At 35.4% G+C, this 23407-nt stretch overlaps 1 protein-coding gene across 7 annotated transcripts in view; it reads right to left on the reverse strand.

Annotated features, from left to right (window-relative positions):
* MPDZ (multiple PDZ domain crumbs cell polarity complex component) overlaps nt 1-23407 on the reverse strand; it is a 167851-nt gene that overhangs the window by 112550 nt on the left and 31894 nt on the right. For all 7 annotated transcript variants that reach the window (XM_060300935.1, XM_030877169.2, XM_030877168.2 and 4 more), the window contains 2 exons: nt 20955-21028; nt 18152-18318 (listed from right to left, as the gene is read on the reverse strand). In XM_060300935.1, coding sequence (XP_060156918.1) covers nt 18152-18318; nt 20955-20970 — 183 coding nt within the window. In that variant the 5' untranslated portion in view covers nt 20971-21028. The remainder of the gene's footprint in view (nt 1-18151; nt 18319-20954; nt 21029-23407) is intronic.

Consider the following 23407-nt stretch of genomic DNA (forward strand, 5'->3'; position numbering starts at 1 on the left):
CTTGTGATTCTGCCATAGCTTTATTAAAATGGCTTTCTGAACTATAATCTCTTTGAAGAACAAGAATGAATCTTCTTTGCCATGATAGGTCTGTTCATAACAGACACAGTATAAATGTTTAATAAAAAGAACTTGACTCCCATCTTGGTTTATAGAATATAAAATAAACAGAAGAAAACACAACTATCTGTTGATTTTTACATACAGGTAAACAATCTGTATAATTTATGGAAGTTGCTAGTAAATGAGCAAGAGTCACCACATAATTTTCTGTTCTCTGCTTAGTTTCTGGCTATTTCAGTCTAAAAAGGTCTTTTATGTTCTTAGTAAATAAACATGTATTAATTTATGGATTCTAATTAGTGCTAACATTAAAACATAAATTAAATAAAAACTATGTAAGGTATTCAATTAAAAAGTTACCAAATTCTTTGTGAAAGGGTAATATGGAACACCATCTCAGTAGGAGCTCTATTATAAGATGTAGTCAGAACCAGCAAAAGGTTCACTTACTCTAAAAGACCAGATAAAGCAAAAATCATAACAAAGGACAAATATACAACTTAAGCACGTTATTTTAACTTAAAACACACATACATATTCACAAATATCTTGATACATGGGAGGTTCCACCCTCTTTCTTATATAAACCACATTCATATAATATGGACTTGTTTTTCAAATTCAGCCTCTTTACAAGGTGAAGCAAGAATCTGGACACTTGGGAAACAATTTCAGGATAGAAACCTTCCAGATTTTTAGGATATTTTTCTTCGGTGTTTCACAGTTGCCTCTAACACAACCAACTCACCAACAATTGTTTTATCAATTCACCTGTGTAGTCTTTAAAATGAATTTAAATAACTTTTCACAGAAAAATATCTTTTGTCATAACTTTTATACTACATAATAAAGCCACACAAATATAAAAATATTATGACTTGCATAACTATCTCTAAAATGACTTTTTAATAAATATACACTTACAAAAGCAAACAGACAAGAAAATATCTGACTGAACAAGTGTTTAGTGCTCCAGGCATCAGTCAATATGCACTACAGGAGAAAAGGACAGCATCTTTCTACGTAGCAAACAACTTATATGGACGTGTACTAAGAGAGCTGCCTCTTCTATAAGAGCATCCCAAGAAAACAAAAATTGTCTTTAGTTCTATGTACAATTAAGCTCACCCTGTGGAAATAACTGTATCAGAATAACCCTTCCACTGAGATCATTGGAAAATTTGCATAAAAAGCTGTTTAAAAAAAAACCTTTAAAAGATCAAAAGGAAACCATCACTTCTGCCATATTCTATTCATCAGAACTAAATCAGTAATGGCAGCCCATACTCAAGAAGGTATCACACAAGAGCACAAATACCAGGAAGTAGGGATTATTGGTGTCCAGCCTCCAGGCTGTCTATGATAGCACATCACGGTAAAGCAGCTGAAAGCCAAGACAGAGGGAAGATCTTAAAAGCCACCAGAGCAAAAACAGACCTTATATTCAAAGAATAAAGGTGACATCTGACTTCTCAAGTGAATCACTGAAAGACAGAAGAGAACTTAAAAATTAAAAGAACTGACAACCTGACATTTTCAGAACAACCCCCCACATACATACTCAACACACAAAGTATTGTCTCAGTTTTGTACAAAAGAAATACCAAAATAAATTCTTTTGCAAGAAGAAAATGATCCCTGATGGAATTTCCCTAATGCAGAAAAAACTGAAGAGCACAAAAAAGGGTTTAAAAATGTGAGTAAATCAACAGAAATTGCTTACAACACTACAACACATAATCGAAAAGTTCTGAAGTTTTAAATTCATGTCAAATTAAACTACGTGAATAATTACACAAAATATAGGAGTAGGGTAAATGGGGTGAAAGGTAATAAGTTCCTTCAATTTTCCAGGAAGTAGTGAAAGTACTAATTAAAGTAGAAACATATACGTTAAGGATGTATATATCTGATGAAGGACTCATACCTAGAATATATAAAGAAAATTCAAAACTCAGGAATCCAAAAAATCCAATTAAAAAATGAACAAAAGACACAAAGAGACATTTCACCAAAGAGGATACATGGATGGCAAATAAGAACATAAAGGTGTTCAGCATCTTATCTGTTAGAGAAATGCAAATTATAAGCACAGAAAGATATCACTATATACCTAACAGGATAACTAAACAACAGCACATGCTGGTGAGGATGTGGAGAAAACGGAACGCTCATACACTGCTGGTAGGAATGCAGAACAGGAGAGCCCCTCCGGAAAACAGTTTGGCTGTTTCTGAAAAAAAACCCTCAGTGCATATTTGCCATACGACCCAGCAATTGCGCTCCTGGGCACTTATTATAGAGAAATGAAAACATATGTCCACACAAAAACATGTACATAATTGCTCATAGCAGCTTCACCTATAAGAGTAAAAAACTGGAAACCAACAAAATGTCCCCTAGTAAGTACATCCATACCCAGAATAATACTCAACAACGAGAAGGAACAAAATATTAAGATACACAGAAACTTGGAGGGATTATGCTGAGTGAAAAGAAACAATCTCGAACTGTCACATACATTATGATTATATTTTTATAAGAGTCTTGAATTGATTAAATTATAGAGATGGAAAAGGGTGCCAGGGTTGGGAATGGTGTGGAGTAGGGGGCTGGATATGAATATAAAGGGGTAGCAGAAGGGAGGTCTTTGTGGTGGTGAATAGATCAGTATTTAGATGGTGGTGGTAGTTACACAAATCTATACAAGTGAGAAAAGATGACACAAATTGAAAAAATTGACACACATTGTACCAGTATCAGTTTTGTGGTATGATATTTTACTATAATTAAGATGTAACCATTGGAGGAAACTTGGAGAAATATACATAGGACTATACATATACTATATTGAAAACTTCCTGTGAATCTATACTTAATTCAAAATAATTTTTTAAAGTTAATTCAAATAGGTTAAGGATACTGACTGCAATCTTTAGGGTGACCAATAGAAGAATAATAAAATGAAGTATAAATAACATGCTAATAGAAGAAGATAATATTAAAAAGTCAACTAATACAAAAAAGGCAAAAAAGAATAAATAAGAAAACAAAAATGTCAAATTTAAATTTATCAATAATTACATTAATATGAAGGGGTTAAATACTCAAAGACTGAAATTGTCAGATTGGATAACACAGTAAAATCCAAATGTATACTGTTTACCAAAGACACAGATTAATAATAAAAAAGGAGATACAGAAAAGATGAAAGTAGAAAGATGGAAAAAAGATACACAACACTTACATTAACCAAAAGAAGCCTGATACAGCTAAACTAATATCAGACAAGTAGATTTTAAGAAGCATCACTGAAGATAAAAAGAGACAATTCATAAAGGGTCAATTCAACAGAAAGAAAAACAGTCTTAGTAATCTAAAAAGATAATCTCAAAACAGGTAGGGAAGGGACTTCCCTGGTGGTCCAGGGGTAAAGAATCCACCTGACAATGCAGGGGACGCGGGTTTGATACCTGCTCAGGGAAGTAAGATCCCACATCATGCTGCGGGGCAACTAAGCCTGCGCGCCACAACTACTGAGCTCTCATGCCTGAAATAGAGCTCGCGTGCCGCAAACTACGGAGCCCAGACGCTCTGGAACCTGCAGGTCACAACTACAGTGCCCACGCACCCTGGAGCCTGTGCGCCACAACTAGAGAAGAGGAAAACCCACATGCCACAGCTAGAGAGAAGCCTGCATGACACAACTAGAGGGAGGCCCTCACACCACAACGAAGAGCCCGTGTGCCACAACTAAGACCCAGTGCAGCCAAACAAATAAATAAATAAATAATAAATCTTTAAGGAAAAAAAAAAAAAAACAGGTAGGGCAAAAAGGACTCAGAATCCAAATAAGAAATAGGCAAATCCACAATCATAATTAGAGTTTATAACAAATCTCTCTCAGTAACTGACAAAATGAAAAAAAATCAATAAGGATATAGAAGATCTGAACAACATTCTAAATAAAGTTGACCTAATTGACAAATATAGAACATTGCACTCAACAACTGCTGGATGCTGAATTCTTTCCAAATACAAAGGAAATATTTATCTAAATAGACTGTAGGTAGTTCAAAAAGCAAGTGTCAACAAACCCCAAAGAATAGATGACCTCTGATTACAGTAAATTAAGCTCGAAATCAATAACAGAAAGGTAACAGGAAAGCTAAAATATGTTAGTCAATTAAGCAATACATTTCCAAATAAACCATGGGTCAAAGCAATTATATTAAAATTTAAACATTTTGAATTAAATGATGATGAAGATACAACATACCAAAATTGTGGGATGCAGCAAAAGCAATGCTTAGAAAGAAATTCATAGACTTAAATGGATATATTAGAAAAAGATGGGGCTTCCCTGGTGGCACAGTGGTTGAGAGTCCGCCTGCCGATGCAGGGGACACGGGTTCATGCCCTGGTCCGGGAAGATCCCACATGCCATGGAGCAGCTGGGCCCGTGAGCCATGGCCGCTGAGCCTGCGCGTCCGGAGCCTGTGCTCCGCAACGGGAGACGCCACAACAGTGAGAGGCCCGCATACCGCAAAAAAAAAAAAAAAGAAAAAGATGAAAGATTAATAAATCAATGAGCTGAGCATCTGTATCAAAAAGCTAAAATAAAACAGTATACCAAATCTGAAAAAAGGAAGAAAATAACATAGGTTAGACCAGAATTGAGGAAAAATTTTTTTAAATACGATAAAGAAAGTCAAATGTTGGACTTTTGGAAGAAAAAGGATTAATAAAATAGATAAAACACCAGGAATGTTTCAGAAATTGGACTTTATTATAAATTTTAAAAAATTTTCTGGTCACCAAAAGATACAATTATGGGAGTCAAAAAGCAAAACACAAAGCAGAAAAAGACAAGTGTAATACATATGTCCAAAAAAAAACTGTATTCAGAATATATAAAAAACCCGTCAGTCAATGAGAAAAGGACTGACAAAACAATAGAAAAGTGTGCAAAAAACTTAAACAGAAACTCCACAAAGGAGGATATCCAAATAACCAACAAGCATATGAAAAGGTACCCAACATCATCAGTCGTCAGGAAAATGCAAATTAAAACAATAATGTGATACTACAAGTACCGCTAGAGTGGCTAAAATTGGGGGGCGAGGGGGAAAGAAAATTAAAGCTGGCGGTACCAAGTATAAGCGATGATGTGGACAACAAGAATTTTCATACATTATAGTAAGAGCACAGACCTACAACTGCTTTGGGAAACAGTTGGGCAGAATCTACAAATGCTGAATATATACCTTAAGACCCAGAAATTTCACTCTAAAGTAAATATCCAAGAGAAATGCACAACTGTGAACATCAAAAGACATGCTAGAACATTCATGGCAATTTTATTTATAATACAGCCAAAAACTGGGGAAAACCCACAAAATTATAGTCAACAAAGGAAAGGAAAAATATATTCTAGTATATTCATGCAACAAAAAAATGAAAAGAACGACAGCTACATACAACAACCAAAAAGAATCTCACAGACACAAAGTGAAGACAAAGAAGCCAGGTACAAAAGCATATATACTCTGATTGCATTATATAAAATTCAAATATTTATCTATGGGATGAAAGTCAAAATAGTGTATGATCTGATTTATATGTAGCATCTAAAAAAGCCAAACTCACAGAAACAAAGAGTAGATTGGTGGCTGCCAGGGGCTGGGAGAAATGGGGAGATGCTGGTTAAAGGATACAAACTTCCAGTTATAAGATGAAAAAATTCCAGGTATCTAAATGGACAGCATGGTGACAACAGTTAACAATATTGTATTATATACCTGAAAGCTGCTAAGAGAATAGATTTTAAAAAGTCTTCACCTAACACACAAAGGGTTAATTATGTGAGGGGATAGATGTATTAACTAGCCTTACTCTGGTAAATAAGGGTAGCAAATATTTCAAATATCACGTTGTACATCTTAAACTTATACAATATTCTATGTCAACTATAACTCAAATAGGCTGGAAAAAACAGTGATTCCTTTGGGGTAGTTAGGACTGACCGAGGGGACACAGATTATTATGGAGTGCTGGTAACCTTCTATACCTTGATTTATGGGGAAGGTTATGTGTACATTCAATTTGTAAAAAATCCTTGAGCCATATAATCTTCGCTTGATTGTATGTTTTTTTCTCAAAATTTTTTAAAGTTTACAAAGTAAGTGATACAATCAGAGCAGAGAACCTGGGGTACTCCAATAAATGATATACACATACACTTCTCTTAAAGAAAGAGGTAGTAGGAATAGCCTTTATGTATCAAGCTAAACCTTCTCTGACAGAAACTGAATTTAAAGTTCAATTACCCAGCATTCACCTTATGTGAAGGAAAATAAAGAAGTGGATATCCGAAGATGAAGCTTAGTCTATTACTGTGATAGATTACCCTCCGCAGGCTTGATATGGATTACACTGGCTAATTCCCACTGCCAGAATAAATCTTTTAACAAGTGCTCAAGTCAAGATGAATCCTCAGCAAATGTGTTTTGACCTCTGTAGCGCACCTAGATCTTTCTTCCTTAAAGATTATACATTTTTAAAGCTTGTATCATTTAATTGCACACCAAATTAGAAGAAAAGAATAATCTTTACTCTGTCTTACACTTTTACACTAAAGTAGTTTGACCCACCCTGGTACAAGGCTGATATAGCTCCAAGATTTTTTTAATTATAAATTGTTTTTCATCTTTTTTCAATAATAATACCTATTCTTTAAAATTAATGTAATTCCAAACATACTCAACAAGATCAACATCTTAATATTTTGATCATATGCATGTGGTTTATGCACTTAAGCTTAATCCAATAGAAAACTTTTCAAATACGTATATTCACTTAACAAAAACTGCTACAAAATACTGAAATATTAACTTCTTAGGTTTTATCTATCCCTTCTGTGTTGTTAACTGAAAAGGAAGTTAACATTATTAGCTCTATTTTCATGGCTAACATCAATCTTTCCAGAAGTACTTGTATTATTGTCTACAAAAATGACTGCTTAGGATCAAACTGAATTTCCCAAAGCATTTCTGTATAGATTGTCCAAACCTAATTTGTGGTCCTGTTATTTTGACTTATTCTGAATTCAGAGTATAGCAATGAGAATAAAACAACCCAAATGCCTGCGTACGTTTGATGAATACTGTATTTCTATCACTTAAAAGCTAAAATATGCATTATCTTGAATTAAACAAGAAAAATGACCACTGCTTTTGCAACCCTAGTTTTGGTAGATTTTAAACAAATTTATAAACATATATTGCTAGTTCACTTTCCCAATTTTTTGTTTGTTTGCTACTCCCTCAACATAATGGAAAAATAAGAAGCAAGGCACTCTCTGGGGAATCTGCCATAACAGGTGCACCTCATAGAAATGCAGACTTTTTTCTTTTTTTTTAATCTGCACCTTGTCTTTTCTTCTTGTAGAGCAAGAAAAGTGCTTATTTTCTTGTGAATTTACAAAAATGCTGTAAAACACTCTCTGGAACTGATCCCAAATATGAAATGCAAAGAGGGATAGGATGCTGAGAGTATTCAATGAAATACAGCACCTAAAATGGTAGCAATAACAGGAAAAAAAATCTTATACATAATAGAGCTCCATTTCAAGTTTGGAACCAAGAGATGCCTCTTTTTCCATAAATCATTCAGTGAAACACTGAGTAGAGCACAACTCTGATGCATTATTGAACAGGCAAACCCCCTTGCACAGTAATTGATGGTGGCAATCTTGATTTAATGATCCTTATTTTTAAAGCTAATTAAAGAAATTGAGTTGCATGTTCAAAGCATATTAGCTTAATGTGACCAGACTATTTTGGACATAAAGTAGCTCACAGTTCCTGAGCTAAACAAGATACAAAATGCAACAGCAAGTTATAAGGGCGGGGTGGGGGGTTCAGATGAAACAAGCATAATTTTACATTTTCTATGAGACCTATCTTTAGTTCATTCAAATACTTATTCAGCACCTGAAATGTCCGAGACATTGGGCTCTAGGGGATGGGATGGTAATTAAAGCGGTGTCTGTGGTAGACTGTGAAAGAAAAGGCAACAAATTATTTTCAGCTCTTCTCAGCAAGAACAAGTCTATTTCCCCACCTTTGAATCAAATAAAAACGTTCTTGATGAAGTAGTAAAAATTATTAATTTTATTCGATATTGACTCTTGCATGCACATCCTTTTAATACTCTGTTAAAAATGGTAAGTATAAAGTACTTCTGCTATACAAAAAAATACAATTGTCAGAAGAGAAGCACTATTGTTTGAGTTGCAAACTAAACTATGCTATTTTTTTCATGGGTACCATATTACTTGAAAAAAATGACTTAAAACCAAAAATGATTATACAGGCTTGGGTATATGGCAGACAATTTCTCAAAAATAAACAAAGTATGCTTGTCACTTCAAGGAAAACAACTGACAGTAATTGTTGCCAGTAGTAAAATTTGAGCTTTCAAGTAAAAATGAGAATTTTGAAAAATTTGCATCTGCCTTCCTGAGCTTGACACTTTTCCATAATTTAAAGACTCCATTGATAAGATCAGAAGCAATATTAGCCAAGTGTAACTTTCTGATACTATATAGTGAAATGTAATTTTTCTTTTTTGCAAATTTTCCAGATGACCAATATAATATAAAATTCTGCATGGATAATAAAAGTAAAAATTCAAAGCACAACACAGATTTTACTGTAACAGAGTACAAAATGTTCACTGTTCTGGTTTCAGATTCCACGTTGTAACTAACCTTTAAGAAACTACCAGGAGTTTTGGTGTCCTATTGAAGGATGATATCCACAACCATCTGAAAAGGCTATATATACCCCTCCCCTTTTCCAGCTACATACTGATACTTGCATGAGGCCTGATTTTCTCATATACATCAACTAAAACAAAAAATGCAAACAGATCAAAGGCAGAAGCAGACATGAGAATCCACTGTCTTCTACTGAGCCACGTTAAAGAGATGTGCAAAAATATAAAACAATGCCACTCTTCTCATTAATTTTTAAAGGTAATCGGTTTATTACTGTTTTTAATATAATAAGTAAATATTTACAATAGTTCTCAATTTTAATTTCTAACCTGATAAATACTGGTGGATAAAACCACAAAAACAGAAGCTCTTTGAGGTGCTTGGTAATTTTTAACAATGTAATGGGGTCGTGAGGCCAAACTGAGAGTTGCTGCCTTAGAACATAAAATCTCAATAGGAGGAGGAAGCAATAAGCAGAGAACTGATATTTATTGAGTGCTTGGTAAGCACTGGGCTTATGCCTTAGTTTTAAAATCCATGTTATTTAGTTCCCATTTTACAACTAAAGGAGGAAAAAAAAAGGGGCTCAGTCAAGATAAATATATATTTTTTCATTTTAAGAAATCAACTCTGGCTTAAGATCATTTACTTATAAATATCAGTGCCAGAATACAAATCTGGATTGTGTCTGTCTCCAAACAAGACAACACTACAATACTGCCAGCACCTGAGATCAGATCATCAAAACGAAGGCCTCTAGATCACCAGGAAATCCTTAAATTATGTTCATTATACTGTTTAGGACAGTGAAACAAGACAACAGAGCTCTATCATTAAGACCTGGGCTCTGGAGTCAGCGTGCCTGCATTCAGATACTAACTCACTCCCCCACTTAACCTCTCTGTGTCTCCGTTTCCCCAGCTGCAAAATGAGGAAAATATTATCCTGTGCTTTACAGTATTGTTATAATGATGAAACAGGTAAATCTACGTGGAATAGCTCCTGGCACACAGTAGGAATTCCATACATGTTAACTGCTATGATGATGATGAATGATGAGTGACATATCTTTTTCAATATGGTTCCTACGAGAAAAATGAGGTGTCTTCAAAGTAACCTCAGTTATTTGGCTAGTTTATTTATGTTAAATAAATTCTCTAGCAAGGAAAGTTATTAATGCACAAAACTTCTAAATATTCAACAACATTCACATACTCATTAATTAAGCAATCATTTATTGAGTTTGAGCAAAGTGTCATGTTAGGGACAAGGTATGCAAAGGTGAACATGGCATGGATTTTATTCCAAAAGTAGTAAATGGACTCCAAACAAACGTCCAAACAAATGAATTCTACAACTCCTGTTTACGCTTGTTAAGAACAAATGGCGAGTGGCGCACAGCATATACACCACTAGTCTAGGCATGTGTGTTGATGTGTATTTGCAGAATGTCTTTCCTTTATTTAAATCTCAACACTTCTGTGCTTTCTTAACAAAATTTCCAAGGGAAAAAAATTTAGAGAATGTAACTTGACCAAAAATAATATTCTTATCAAAGTACGCTGAAATTTTCTACATCAGAGGGGTAAAGGTATCAAAATTAAGTAACTATCTTTTTCAAATGCCATCACAAATTTCAGAAATTTTAAATCTAGACAAATGACATGTTAGAATGTTTGCAGTGTTTTTTCTATGTCCCACATTTCCAAAAGATAAAACTGATTCACTGTTCACAGTCTGCTTAGAGAAAAATAAAAATAAAACCTTCTAGACAAGTATAAATATATGGAAATGGGCATATGAAGACTGATGTTACTTTGCCATGCTGTCTCTCCATTCCACTATTACCTTTACCCAGTTCATTTACTTTAAAACCTAGCATAATTATAAACAAAAGCAGAATGAAACTTCTGATTTATATTAAGAAGGCCCTCTGATTAAAATCTGGTGGGAGAATTTGAGGGAAATGGCAAATTTTAATGAATTTGAATTTATAAAAGATTTAGTTTGAATTCATTTCTCTTTAGGAATGCTATTAACTGTTTTTTCAACTTATTTGCTCCTTTAAATTACAGAACTAGGATTTAGAAACAGTGTAAATTAGAAGTTAAAAAAAAGCATTGGCTTCAGGGTCAGACAGACCTGGATTCTTCCCCTAAATCTACCAATGAATAATTGTGTGGTCCAGATTAAGTTATATAACCTCTCTAAACCCCAATTTCCTCACTGGACAAAATGGGGATAAAACCCATCTCAAAAAGCTGATGGACTGGTTAAATGAGACAAAGTCCACAGCACACAATGGCTTCCTAAAAGTAATTGTTCTTGTTGCTGTTGCTATATTTCAAATGCAAATCAACCTCTATTGTTCTAAATTCTTGGGTTATAAAACTGATTTACATTATACCCAGTAAATTTCACATTTTTTCCCTCTTCTCCAAAGACCATTTAACTTTGTCACAAAAACACCATACAATTAGCACCATTTGCTGTTTTAGACACACATGCATACCCAATAGCAAGATGGTGTTGCATTTTAATCCAGCACTGTATAAAAAGCTTGAACACTGCCTTCTTGCCCAGGATAAAACAAGAATTTTAGTCCCTTCAAAGGCTCTATATTTACAAACTTTTAGTTAAAGGAACAAACATTTAAAAGCTGTTATTGTACCAAAAATAAAGTATTTGAAATTCCTACAGTAAATAAACTTTATGGTAAATGTAAAAACTGAGACTCAACTCCTCCTCTCATAACTTCTCCTAGATAATGTACATTGAAGTCTCAAGAAACAGACACTTTCCTGTTAGGCGGCTGCAATGCTCTCTCATAAAAGCAAAACCGTTTCAGGGGTAAGAAAAATAGTTTTTTCATTTTCACAGGCAACATCAACTGGGAAGAATTCCAGTCGATTTCTCATACTTCCTGTTAATGGGGTTGAGGCGTATCTTCTTTCTCTCCATTCCCCTTCCCCCATACCCAGTCATAATTTAACCTAGGCATTCTTGGGAGAGAGTAGCCATTTCCCCTTTCCTGACAGCAAGCCTACAGGTGAATTATCTTCATTTCAGTCTCAAATTAGAAACCATCCACACAAGGGTTATGTTTTCATCTTTTACATAAGTAATAAAATAAAGCTGAGGAAATACAGGCATCTCTGCTCTTTGAGACATGAATTACACAAAACAGCATCTTTTTGACGACCAAAGTCAAAACAGAGCAACCAAGTACTCAGTTATCAAAATTCTCAACTTTCCAACAACCTAAAAAACATAAATGTAAGAAAGTGTCAGAGGTGAGAATGTTACTGCTTAAAAGCAGCATACCTCAACACTTTGGCCATGAACGTGATGTATCAGTCCTACAAACACAGAAGAGTGGCTCTTTGGGCAGGCCTCAGGATGGTGGTGTTTCACCCAATACCCTCTACTTCCGTCAGATATTTGAAAGTAACCCTATGAAGTACACACTGACTACCTTTTTCTTTAGGTTCTATAAAGTGCGCTCCTGTTTTAAGACAGTATGAGAAAAAAAATACATAGGGTACATTACTTCATGTACTCTTCTGCAGAAAAGCCGTCGCTAAATTAGTGTGTATTCTTAGTGTATTTCATTCTTAGAAAGATGAAAGAAATAGTCCTTTGAAGTGTAAGTCACGTGTTTTACAATTATAATTGAGGGTCTTATCCATCAAAAATGTCATTAAAACCTATACCTTTGTTTTATGCTGTGTGTTTTTACTACAACCTTTAAAATGTGGAGAAATAAAAATACGTAAATAAAATGATTGTTAAAAGACTGTATTTAATAGTGTGGTTAAAAGATCAAGTTGATATAACTTCAACTTGATACAATAAAATTTGATATAGAAAGTTGAATGCAAAAGAGCAAAGATGATAAAAACCAAACCAAAAAAAAAGAAAAAAACTCAAAAAACAACAAAAAAAATCTTACCTTAATAAATCCTTTATAATCTGGCTCCAAAGTTTCCTCTCTTGCCAATAGCCTTACGTATTCTATTGCTCTGATAATACAGGTATGTATGTGACTCTGTACCAGGGTTTCTCAACCTCAGCACTGAACACGCCCTAAACCCCACACTTCTTTGTTTTGAGGGGCTATCCTTTACACTGAGGATGTTCAGCAGCATCCCTGGACTCTACCCATTACGTGCCAGTAGCAATGGCCCCCACAGCCCACATGTTGCAACAATCAAGTGTCTCCAGATATTGCCCGATGTCCCCTGGAGAGGGAGAACGTAAAATCCCCGTTTGAGAACTGCTCTATACTCTTCTAACCACTGTTTCCACTACCTGAAATAACTTCCTCCATCTCTGCAGAAAACTCCTACTCATTTTCAAGACTTATTTTACATGTTACTTCCAGTGTGAAGTTTAGTTTTCCTCTAATCAAAGTTAGTAATTTCTTCCTCTTTCTTCCTCTTATACCACTCACATTCTTGTTTTTCTATTTAATTACGTAAGACTCTACATGTTCTCTATTTCCCTCTAGATGGTGAGAACCTCCACCTTACTTATTCATTGTGTTTTTGATTATTTTAGGTGTTCAACAAGGTTTATTAATAAATGATTATGAGCTTTCTATAAAATAACCATGAGCTCCCATAATGTTCCCATTGCCAAGGGGAAATCTGGTTCATAGAATGATGTCTCACGTTGAGCAATATATAATTATCTGGTTCTTTTTTGCCTTTGTCCTGGGAAATGGGAAATAAATTCTATACTAAATTTTAGCAACCCAAGATTCTTGGTATATCTAATTGTCTAATATTTTTATTTGATCTTTATTTAGATTTACCTTTGAATCATCTATTAGTCAGGATGCTTTGCCTTCAGGAGTTGTTCCAAATTCTTTTTGGAATGTGAACAGATAAAACTTAGGAACACAAATATAAAACCACAATTTTATACCATGAAGACCGTATTTTCCAAGAATAAAAATGAAAAAGATGGACTGAATTACTGTGATCTACACTGAACAGTAATTTCCAACACTGATTCTATGTTAAATCAGCATTTCTCCAATTATTTCAAGAGATGTCATAAAATTTCCAAAGAAAAACTTGGAAATTTCCAAAGAAAAACTTGGAAAAATCTGGTTTAATTTTGTGTGTAAATACACTATGCATCTATCCATCTCCTAACACTTCCCTGGGAGAAAGGTTAATGAACCAGAAACCTGGAAATATCAAACAAGAACAAAATAACAACTGTTATACTCCAAAAAGGCTGGAAATCACTGACAAGAAGAAACCTCCAGAATATTCTATCCTCCCAAGGCTAGTCTTCCATATCAGCAGCTTTTGTAGCCTGCATATCCACATCATTTCTTCAATGTTGGACTTGGTCTCTGTGGCCATAACTTTTTAAAAAAATCTTAGCAATGACAATTTTTAAATATTAATTCTAACTTTTAAATATTAATTCTAACTTTCTAATGAAATTAATCATTTTAATTCACAGTTTTCCTATAAAAAACTCAGGATAAAAAGACATTTAACTTAGTGCCCATAGTTAATTCAGAAAGCAAGGCGATTAATTAATCAGGAAAGCAGCATCCACCTATATTGGAATAGAGAAACGTCACGGAATAAATATTCAAATCCAATATCCTCGTGGCTGACAAGTTTCTATTATTAAACTGCTAACATATTTATTTCCTCCACAATAGCTGGATTTTTGTCATGAATATGCATTAAGCCCTGCAGTTATTAGCCCTGATGACTAGGTGACAGTGAGGACACTACTTGAGAATTTGCATTTGACAGATCATTGACACAAAGTCACAGTTCCCTTTTTTTTTCCCCCTCTTCACTTAAACAGGAATCATGCGATAGGAAATGAACTGGAGCTATTAGAGATTATTCAGGTTTAATAGCACACATCCTTTTAGCTGGCATTAAAACAATACACAATGTGGCAGAGTTAAACAGAGGCATCAATTATACTCTCAGACCTGTTAATATTTTTGACAATATTTAAATAGCACATCCCTTCAGGGCATGGCTTTTTTGCCCTCTCAGTTACACACCTGTCAAGTGTTTAATTTGCCAAAGGGAAACAGTTTGATTTCTAAGGGCAGTCTTAATACAGAAGAAGCAAATTGGAAAAATTAAACATTATTGAATAGAAGTAATGGGAAGGATCTGAAGGGAAAAAAATAGTAGGCTTAATTCAACATGGCATGTCGGTATCTGTCATTAATGCAACAATATGATCATGTTCCCAATATGGTGCATATACCTTGGGCTTTTCAATTATTCCCTCCCTTTGCTTTTTAAAAGACAGAATGATGGCAGGGGAAAATCAAAGGGGTCAACAGAATGATGGCAGGGGAAAATGATGGAAATGGTAACTTGCTCCTATTGTGCATATAAAATTATACATTTGAAAATGTAAGTTAGGTATAAGATAATAAATAAAAGCTAGACATGCATCAGATTTGTGTAGCTACTGGATTAAAAACACAAACCAAATGTCACTCCTTAGATGCATTACTTAAATATTAAATTATAAATATCAATAAATTAGCAGTTGGTAAACTATATAGAAAATTTAAATCTAACATGATAACGTCTAGAATATTTAATGTTTAAACTTTAAAACAGAAAACATTATTTTAAGTTTTTGAAAATTTTCTCTAGTCACGCAAGGAAAAGAAATTGGTTAAGTTAACAAATGAAACTGAATTGGTAAAGAACGGGGAGTAAAGTAAAGAGTCACAAAAAATGTGGAAAATTATCAATAGTTTCAACCGACATAAAGTCATGGCATCTAGGGCATGTCTACCCTTGGGGGCAGGGGGAGATGTGAGATAAGCTGCAGGGTTAAATAAGGGGAAGGGCTGTGCCTTGGCAGCCAAGAAGCATGAGTTGTAGCTCTGGCTCTACTCTTCTAAACCACTGCTGTAATAAGCAGGGGGAAGAACAGATGGTTTCTTTGGTCCCTTTCAGTATTTGAAGGGGTGACCAATGAGCCAAAAAGTCCAAAGTCATGTAAGACACGCCTACAGAATTCACAAACATCACAGCTTACGTAGCCTTGAAATACAGTTGACCCTTGAACAACACAGAGGGTAGGGGCACGGCACCACCCCACACACGGTCGAAAATCCACGTATAACTCTGAATCCCCCAAAACTTAACTACTAAGAGCGTACTGTTAACCGGAACTCTTACCCATAACATAAACTGTCACTTAACACATATTTTGTATGTTCTATGTATTATATACTGTATTCCTACAATAAAGTAAACTAGAGAAAAGAAAATGCTATTAAGAAACGTCATAAGGAAGAGAAAGTACATCTATGTGCAGTTCTAATCCATGGTGTTCAAGGGTCAACTGTATACTAGCTTCTAACATTTAATACAATGAGATGACACTGCCCATAGACCTAGACTATGAGGCTCAATAATATTATGCTCAATAATTTCCAAAGAAATTTCAGCTGAATCATGTGGGACCCAAACAGTTTTAGAGCCCACATTCTACTTCCATTTAGAAAAGACAAAACAAGCTCAATAAGTAGGCCCATTTCTCTCCTCCTTTCAGCAGACATGGTAAGTATGAAAGCTATTCTCCTTACATAAGGCTGGCTAGCAGGGAAATTTCAACAGTTGCCTCACTGGACTAATGGTATTCCCTAACACACTTACTAGTACTTTTTCTTGCAACTTTTCATCTCATTCTAATCATATTTTCACATAATACAATAAGGGGAGACATCTTCACACTCTTTAAAAACCAGATAATTTTCCACACCATAATTACACTAATATTCATGATATTGGTTTATCCAAAAGTGTGCCAATTCATTTTGAAAATGAGTACCTAAAACTAATCTTTTCAATAATTTACAAAGGAAACAAACACAACTACATATAATGAAACTACCTCTTTTTCTTAATTCATGGCCATAACTTTTAAAATCATTAGGTAGAAATTCACTTGAGAAAAATATTTTTAGACATTCTTCTTGATCTACTTACTTAATTTGGGGGGGGGCTACTAAAATATCTAGATTAAGAAGTTATATGACACTAAACAAATTCTTTCTCTGTTGCTACTATTTGTTCTCTTTGCATTTGGCATATTTTGGGTATTTTTGTTAATTGGAGCTGTTCTTTCACTGAATTATGAAACGAGTCTACAGGTTTCATTTTAAACTTTTAAGGCAGAATATTTGCTAGCAAGTCATCCATAAACATCAGATTAATGCTAAAAACATCAGAATGAGTATTAACTTGGACTAAAGACATAATTAGACTGACTTCAAACCTTGTGAGGATAGCAACCATCTAAAAAATATTTTTTAAAAACCTGAGAAATGGTGATTAAGTAAGTTCAAAGACCATCTGACTCCAGTTTTCATTCTGTCATTGTGATGTTTCAATTTTAATATAAATGCCAGGACTTTTTAATATTCATAATTTTTACAGGAATAAAACACTGTGTTACATTTAGAAGTCCTAATGTTTATCACCATCTGATGCTGTCATGGGAGCAATTGCTACTTACACTCTTTTCAGAAGTGAGAATTGCAATTCCTCTAACTGATGACAATGTAATTACTCCGTTTACTGTCAAAATAGAGGTGATTTCCCTTCCTCACATACATGATTACACATGCAAATCCAGTCTCATCTGAAATCATGTAAGTTTACTGAGTGTCTGAATCTGAATGAGCAAGATCACATGAACCATGAGTCCTAGTGATGATGGAAACCAAGCTACAGTCATCCAGCCTAAACATATTTTCATCATCCCCTTCTCTTGCAGGAACTCATTCTTCCGTATCCACACAGCCTTCAACAGCCTTCAACACAATGTCATATCATCTACAATACGCTGCAACAACTGTCACAAAAATAACTGGGGGTGGGGGGAAGCCACAGTTAATCTGAATGTCTCATTTGGAGGTTTAAATCAGGAGCCCCCAATCCCCGGGCCACGGACTGGTACCGGCCCACGGCCCATTAGGAACCGGGCCGCACAGCAGGAGGTGAGCGGCGGGTGAGCGACGGAAGCTCCCTCTGTCGCTCCCCACTGCTCCCCATCTCTCGCATTACCACCTGAACTATCCCCACCCCCACCCCCCATGTCCGTGGATAAACTGTCTTCCACGAAACTGGTCCCTGGTGCCAAAAAGGTTGGGGACCGCTGGCTTAAATAACTTCATTAACTATTCATTAACACATACAAAAATCAGCCTTTCAGAAAAACACGAGAGTTTCACAAGCTCTATGCAACACCACAAAGGCCTCCCGTGAGTGTACCATGTCTTACCTGGTCTTTCAGTTGCTGTACAGAAGTCTGCAGGTTCAGAATCTGGCTGAAGAGTGGGCTCTGCAACACTGACTTGAGAAGGCTCAGTTTGTCTTCATTTGCTACATCCCCGCGCTCCCGCAGCTTGGCCTGCAAGCGCTCTGCCGCCTGCAGGGCCCGATTTTTGTCTAAACCAAAGAGCAGCATTAGACAGTAACAGGATTTGAAAGACAGGCATCAAACCATGCTTAGAGAAATCCTAAAGCTATTCCTTTCCAGAGCTCAAAATTGACTCAGAAAAAAAAGAAGGGTCTAAAACATGTCACTACGAATATATTCTTCAAACCTTGAAATTTCTAGTAAGAAGGCTTGACAGCAGGGAACTGGTTATAGTGTGTGCTACATGCAACTAATGGTAAAGTACAGAAACTACTTCAGATGAAGCATATTTGAGTTCCAGTTCCAGGTATTTCATCGCTAATGAAAACCAAACACTCTGTCATCTGGTAAATGCTGACATTTCCACTTTTTAAAAAAACTTATATGTAAGAAAAATTAGAAGTACAGCTAATAAGTGGAGGTGAATAATGTTACTGATGAGTTATAACATCCAAATATGACAATTTCATATATTAAGGGGCAAAGCATTGTGTATTTGTGAATTTACTTGAAAATACATCACAATAATGCATATCCCTTCAAAAACACAATTTTTTAGTATTTTAAATGTCTTACCCCCAAAGTAAGATATTTATTTGCCAAAGTAAACGTCTTGAATTAGCATATCCTTAATAATCCTAGCATCTTGCAAGCATGCTTCTACCAGATAGTGAGTTTCTACCACATATAACAGTTAAAAATATCTCCCCAAACCCTACTCTTGCTCTCTTTCTCTCCCTTACTGGTAAGTGAAGCCACATTAGTTTTTTAAAAAAATGGAGACTGCTCAGATATATGTCCTAACAGATTCATGATGGTAACAAGTGCGTCTATTAAAATATATTTGCCATATCATAGTAATCGAAAAGAGTGAGAATTATCACCAGAGTCATTTTCGATAGCACCAAATGCAGAATTATGCAGGAATGGGGAAATTAAAACATGAATCAATGTCGACCATGAGTTCACAAACACAAATTTAAAGAAACAATATTTACTCATATAGTAGGTCCCCTATATATTAACCTTCAAGTTGTGAACTTTCAAAGAATGCGAACGTGCATCTGGTTCCAGCAAGGAACCAGAACCTGTGCCATCAACGTTAGGCGTGGGTGAAACTGCAGCCTGCCCTCCATCCCCTATTGCTGGTGATCCTTCAGCTCCACCGTCTCCCACCTCCTCTCCCTCCTCCAGTCAGTGACTCTTCTTGCCTGTTCACTCAATGCCAGCCCCTGTATGCCAGCTGTTGTACTGTACTAATGTACTTTTCAAGATACTATAATGTAAGTTTAAAAATGTTTTCTTTATTTTCTGTTCGCTTGTTTTTTACGTATTTTATGTGTGAAACGTATTATAAATCTATTACAGTACAGTACTATATAGCCGATTGTGTTAGTTGGGTACCTAGGCTAGCTTTGTTGGACTTACAAACAAATTGGATTTACGAACCTGCTCTCGTAACGGAACTCGTCCGGATGTAGGGGACTTACTGTATGCAGAATTTAAAAGCAAATAATAGTGAAGATATGCATGAGAATTTTATTCTGGGTCATATTTCCCATGGTATCTCAGAATACAAATCTAGTATTAATTCCCATGTCAATTCTTGAAAAGTATACAACTCAGTAATAACTTACAGAATGAAGATTATAAGGTAATGGTTTATATAATTCTGTATTTCCCCTTTGCTGTCCACTTTCTTATGAGGAACTTTCCTATGTGGACTGGTAGTCTTTATGATTTGTGACTTTAGTATAAAATAAGTGATGCAGGAAATGTACACCCATGCATTCTTACGGGCATAGTACTAGGAACAAAAGTCAAAGTAATGATCCCCATGATCACAAAAACAGCTCCTTCTCCTTTCCTGCCACCCACTCTCCCCACCCTTCCCTCAAAACCTGCAGGTGTCAAGCCACCAGCCATTATCATCAAGGCACCAAAGTGAAATCCAGATACCTTCCAATAATCATACCCAAAGAGTTCCCTGGAAAAGGTGAGGACTGCAGTGCCCGACGAGGGACGATGAGGGACTGGGTGTACCATACCTGAAATACCTGCAACTAGTTCTATAAACTAGCTTCTCTAAAACTAAAGAGCAGTGTGAAAAAAAGATTAACACATGAGTCTAGAAAATTTGGATATTTCAACCTAAATTATCTCATGTAGAAATTAAACTGCCTTAAATTGTCACTCGAGTTTGTCAACCTAAGTGTTTGTTACTGTTATTTTTACCAACTTAAAAGCAAAGCTCAGTAGTATTTCGCCTGCCAAGAATAAATTAAAAATAAGACACAGGCAATGATCTTTCAGTATTAAAAAAATTGTTAAAACTTTTGGTGCTATCCAGAAACAAACATTAACCAGAACTGGTTTCATAAATCAGAATTGGGTTTACATTAAGTTTTAATAAAACCCATAATTGGTAGAACATTTCATATACTCTCAACTTTTGCTTATAAATGATGTGTTTTTGATAACACTTCATATGAAATTATCCAAATATAGAAACACATTACCCTAGTACGATGCTAGTGGATAAAAAAAAATTTTTACTAAGTTACTATAGACAGAATCCAGATATGTAGAACACACCATATTTCAAAGATCCCAATGGAAGGAGTTTCAATTATTATCAAAATGGTCAGGAAGAAACAGGTCTTACCTATAGTTTCTAACATTGTTCCCAAGTTCAGTGTCCTTCTCTACAATGATTATAAACAGCAACTACAAGGAACTCTAGGGAGAAAAGAAAATGGAATGGTTATGTTTTACAACTTTAAAATTATATTCTAAAACCAAATACTCTAAAAAGCACTTGATACTACTATGATTCCTTTGACCATTAAAATCTTGTTGAGGTAACTTAAGATAGTTTTCTTTATAGGCAAAAAAAGTAATCATTTTAGGATTTATTCAAAATTATCTTATATTTGCAGATAATACTTGTATAATAAGGTAAAAGGCATAAAATCTGTTTTAAATAAGATAGTAGAAGTATCCAAAATATTTCCTTAAGAGCTTCTCAACACAGACCACTATAACCTTGGATTCACTTACAGATCCTTACCCATAGAGGAAGGCATTTACTTGGCTCCGCATGAGAAATTTCGTAGGCAAAAAAAAAATAAAATGTGAAAAATAGAATAGGGCTTCCCTGGTGGCGCAGTGGTTGAGAGTCCGCCTGCTGATGCAGGGGACACGGGTTCGTGCCCCGGTCCAGAAAGATCCCACTTGCCGCGGAGCGGCTGGGCCCGTGAGCCATGGCCGCTGAGCCTGCACGTCCGGAGCCTGTGCTCCACAACGGGAGAGGCCACAACAGTGAGAGGCACGTGTATCGAAAAAAAAAAAAAAAAAAAAAAAAAAGCATATATGATCCTGCCCTTGAATGCTCAGTCTTAACTGGGAAGATGATTCAGACACACCAATTAAGAAATGAATTGTTACACTCGAGCAGTAAGTGAATCAATGCAAGATAACATATTAAATCACAGACGAAAAGCTGAATAAAAGCACAACATTAAAAAGATTTTTTAAAGTTTTCAAAATACCCTCCTGTCAATAATCTCTCTTATTCCCACTCAAAAAAATCTTCTCAACTCCTTCAACCCACACAGATTTCATCTTTCTCTGATAATACTCATCTAGGCTATTTAAAGTACCAGATACAGATCTCCGCTGACAATATCCGCACCACTAACCCATCTTTAACCTTTGCTGTCCAGCAGTTTTGCCCAACTGATTCCAAGTTACATCTATCCTTTGCCTTGCAGAAAACCCTGAGTCATTAGGAAGTCAGTGGGTCATTTCTTCAATGCAGAAAAGGAATCCACAACCAGACATCCTCACTTTTCATCTGGAAGATGAGACAGTGGATTTCTCTGAGAAGGGACAAGTTGCCCCCTGTAATCTCTTTAAGAGAGAATGCATTTGGGAAAAAAGGAAGAATGTGATGTACACAAGCAGATGCACAGACCATCAATGCCTGCAGTCAGCTCTGTGTAATAACTGAGAACACTACTTATTGGCTTCCCTTAACCCAGTTTAGAATATCACGATTTAAAATAACTCCACTTCAAATAGTCAAACAGCTCAACTACTGGCACTTGTTTTAGAAAGTGCCCTGGTGTCAAGAAAAGAGGGCACTAACCTGGAATTGAAACCTCAAGAGTGGTGTGACCTTGAGCAAGGGGCCTATCATCTGAACCTTAGTTTACCAGAAAACGTACTCACTCTTTGGGTATGTAATGATAAATGAGATTAGAAATATATATATACCAATTTCCAGCTCAGTGCAAAACTCCTAATTCTAAAATATATATTTACAATTAATGCTGAGCCCATGTATTGAATAGATTAGCATTCCAATGCCAGGCCTTGCATAGTTTTATGGGGGAAAATATAGGGAGATCTTTAAAATAGTTATATTTTTTATTCTTATTTACAAGGAGAATATAATAGTCCTTCATAAAAGAGAATATTATTAGGTCCCCTCTAAAAAAATTATTAACTTTTGACAGAATAATAAAAGGAAAGATACACCAACAGAAGGAAGCCCAGGTCTACAAAGGTGTATTTAATGCAACCGCCCAAGAGGAAGCATGATAGCAGTGAAAGGGCATGGACGACAGAGTCTGATGACCTGAGTTAAAATTTCAGCTTGACCATTTACTAGCTATACACCCTTGTTAAGTCACCCATCTATCTCTTCCGAACTTGGTATTCATAAGGTTTTGAAAGGGTAAAATTATATGCATGAGTGCTTGATATACACAACAAAATTTAGTTCTATCCTCTTTCCCCTATGAAAAATTAACTCAGAAAGATAAACAGTATTCATGACTTGGCGAGGGAGGGGGATAGGCCTATGGATTTAGAGGCCCACTGATTTATGAGGATTCTGCAGAGAAAGCACAGAGTAAGCAGTTCCCAGCTGAGAACAACACTGGTGTCCAAAAGTTCACCTACAAGTCAGGTCTGTGGAAGCAGAATTACTTTTTTTTTTTCCAGAGAAACCCTTACCATAAAGGTTTTTTTTTTTTTTTTTTAAGATGTTGGGGAAAGGAGTTTATTAATTTTTATTTATTTTTGCTGTGTTGGGTCTTCGTTTCTGTGTGA

The sequence above is a fragment of the Globicephala melas genome, chromosome 6, assembly GCF_963455315.2.
Source record: "Globicephala melas chromosome 6, mGloMel1.2, whole genome shotgun sequence".
Taxonomy (NCBI): domain Eukaryota; kingdom Metazoa; phylum Chordata; class Mammalia; order Artiodactyla; family Delphinidae; genus Globicephala; species Globicephala melas.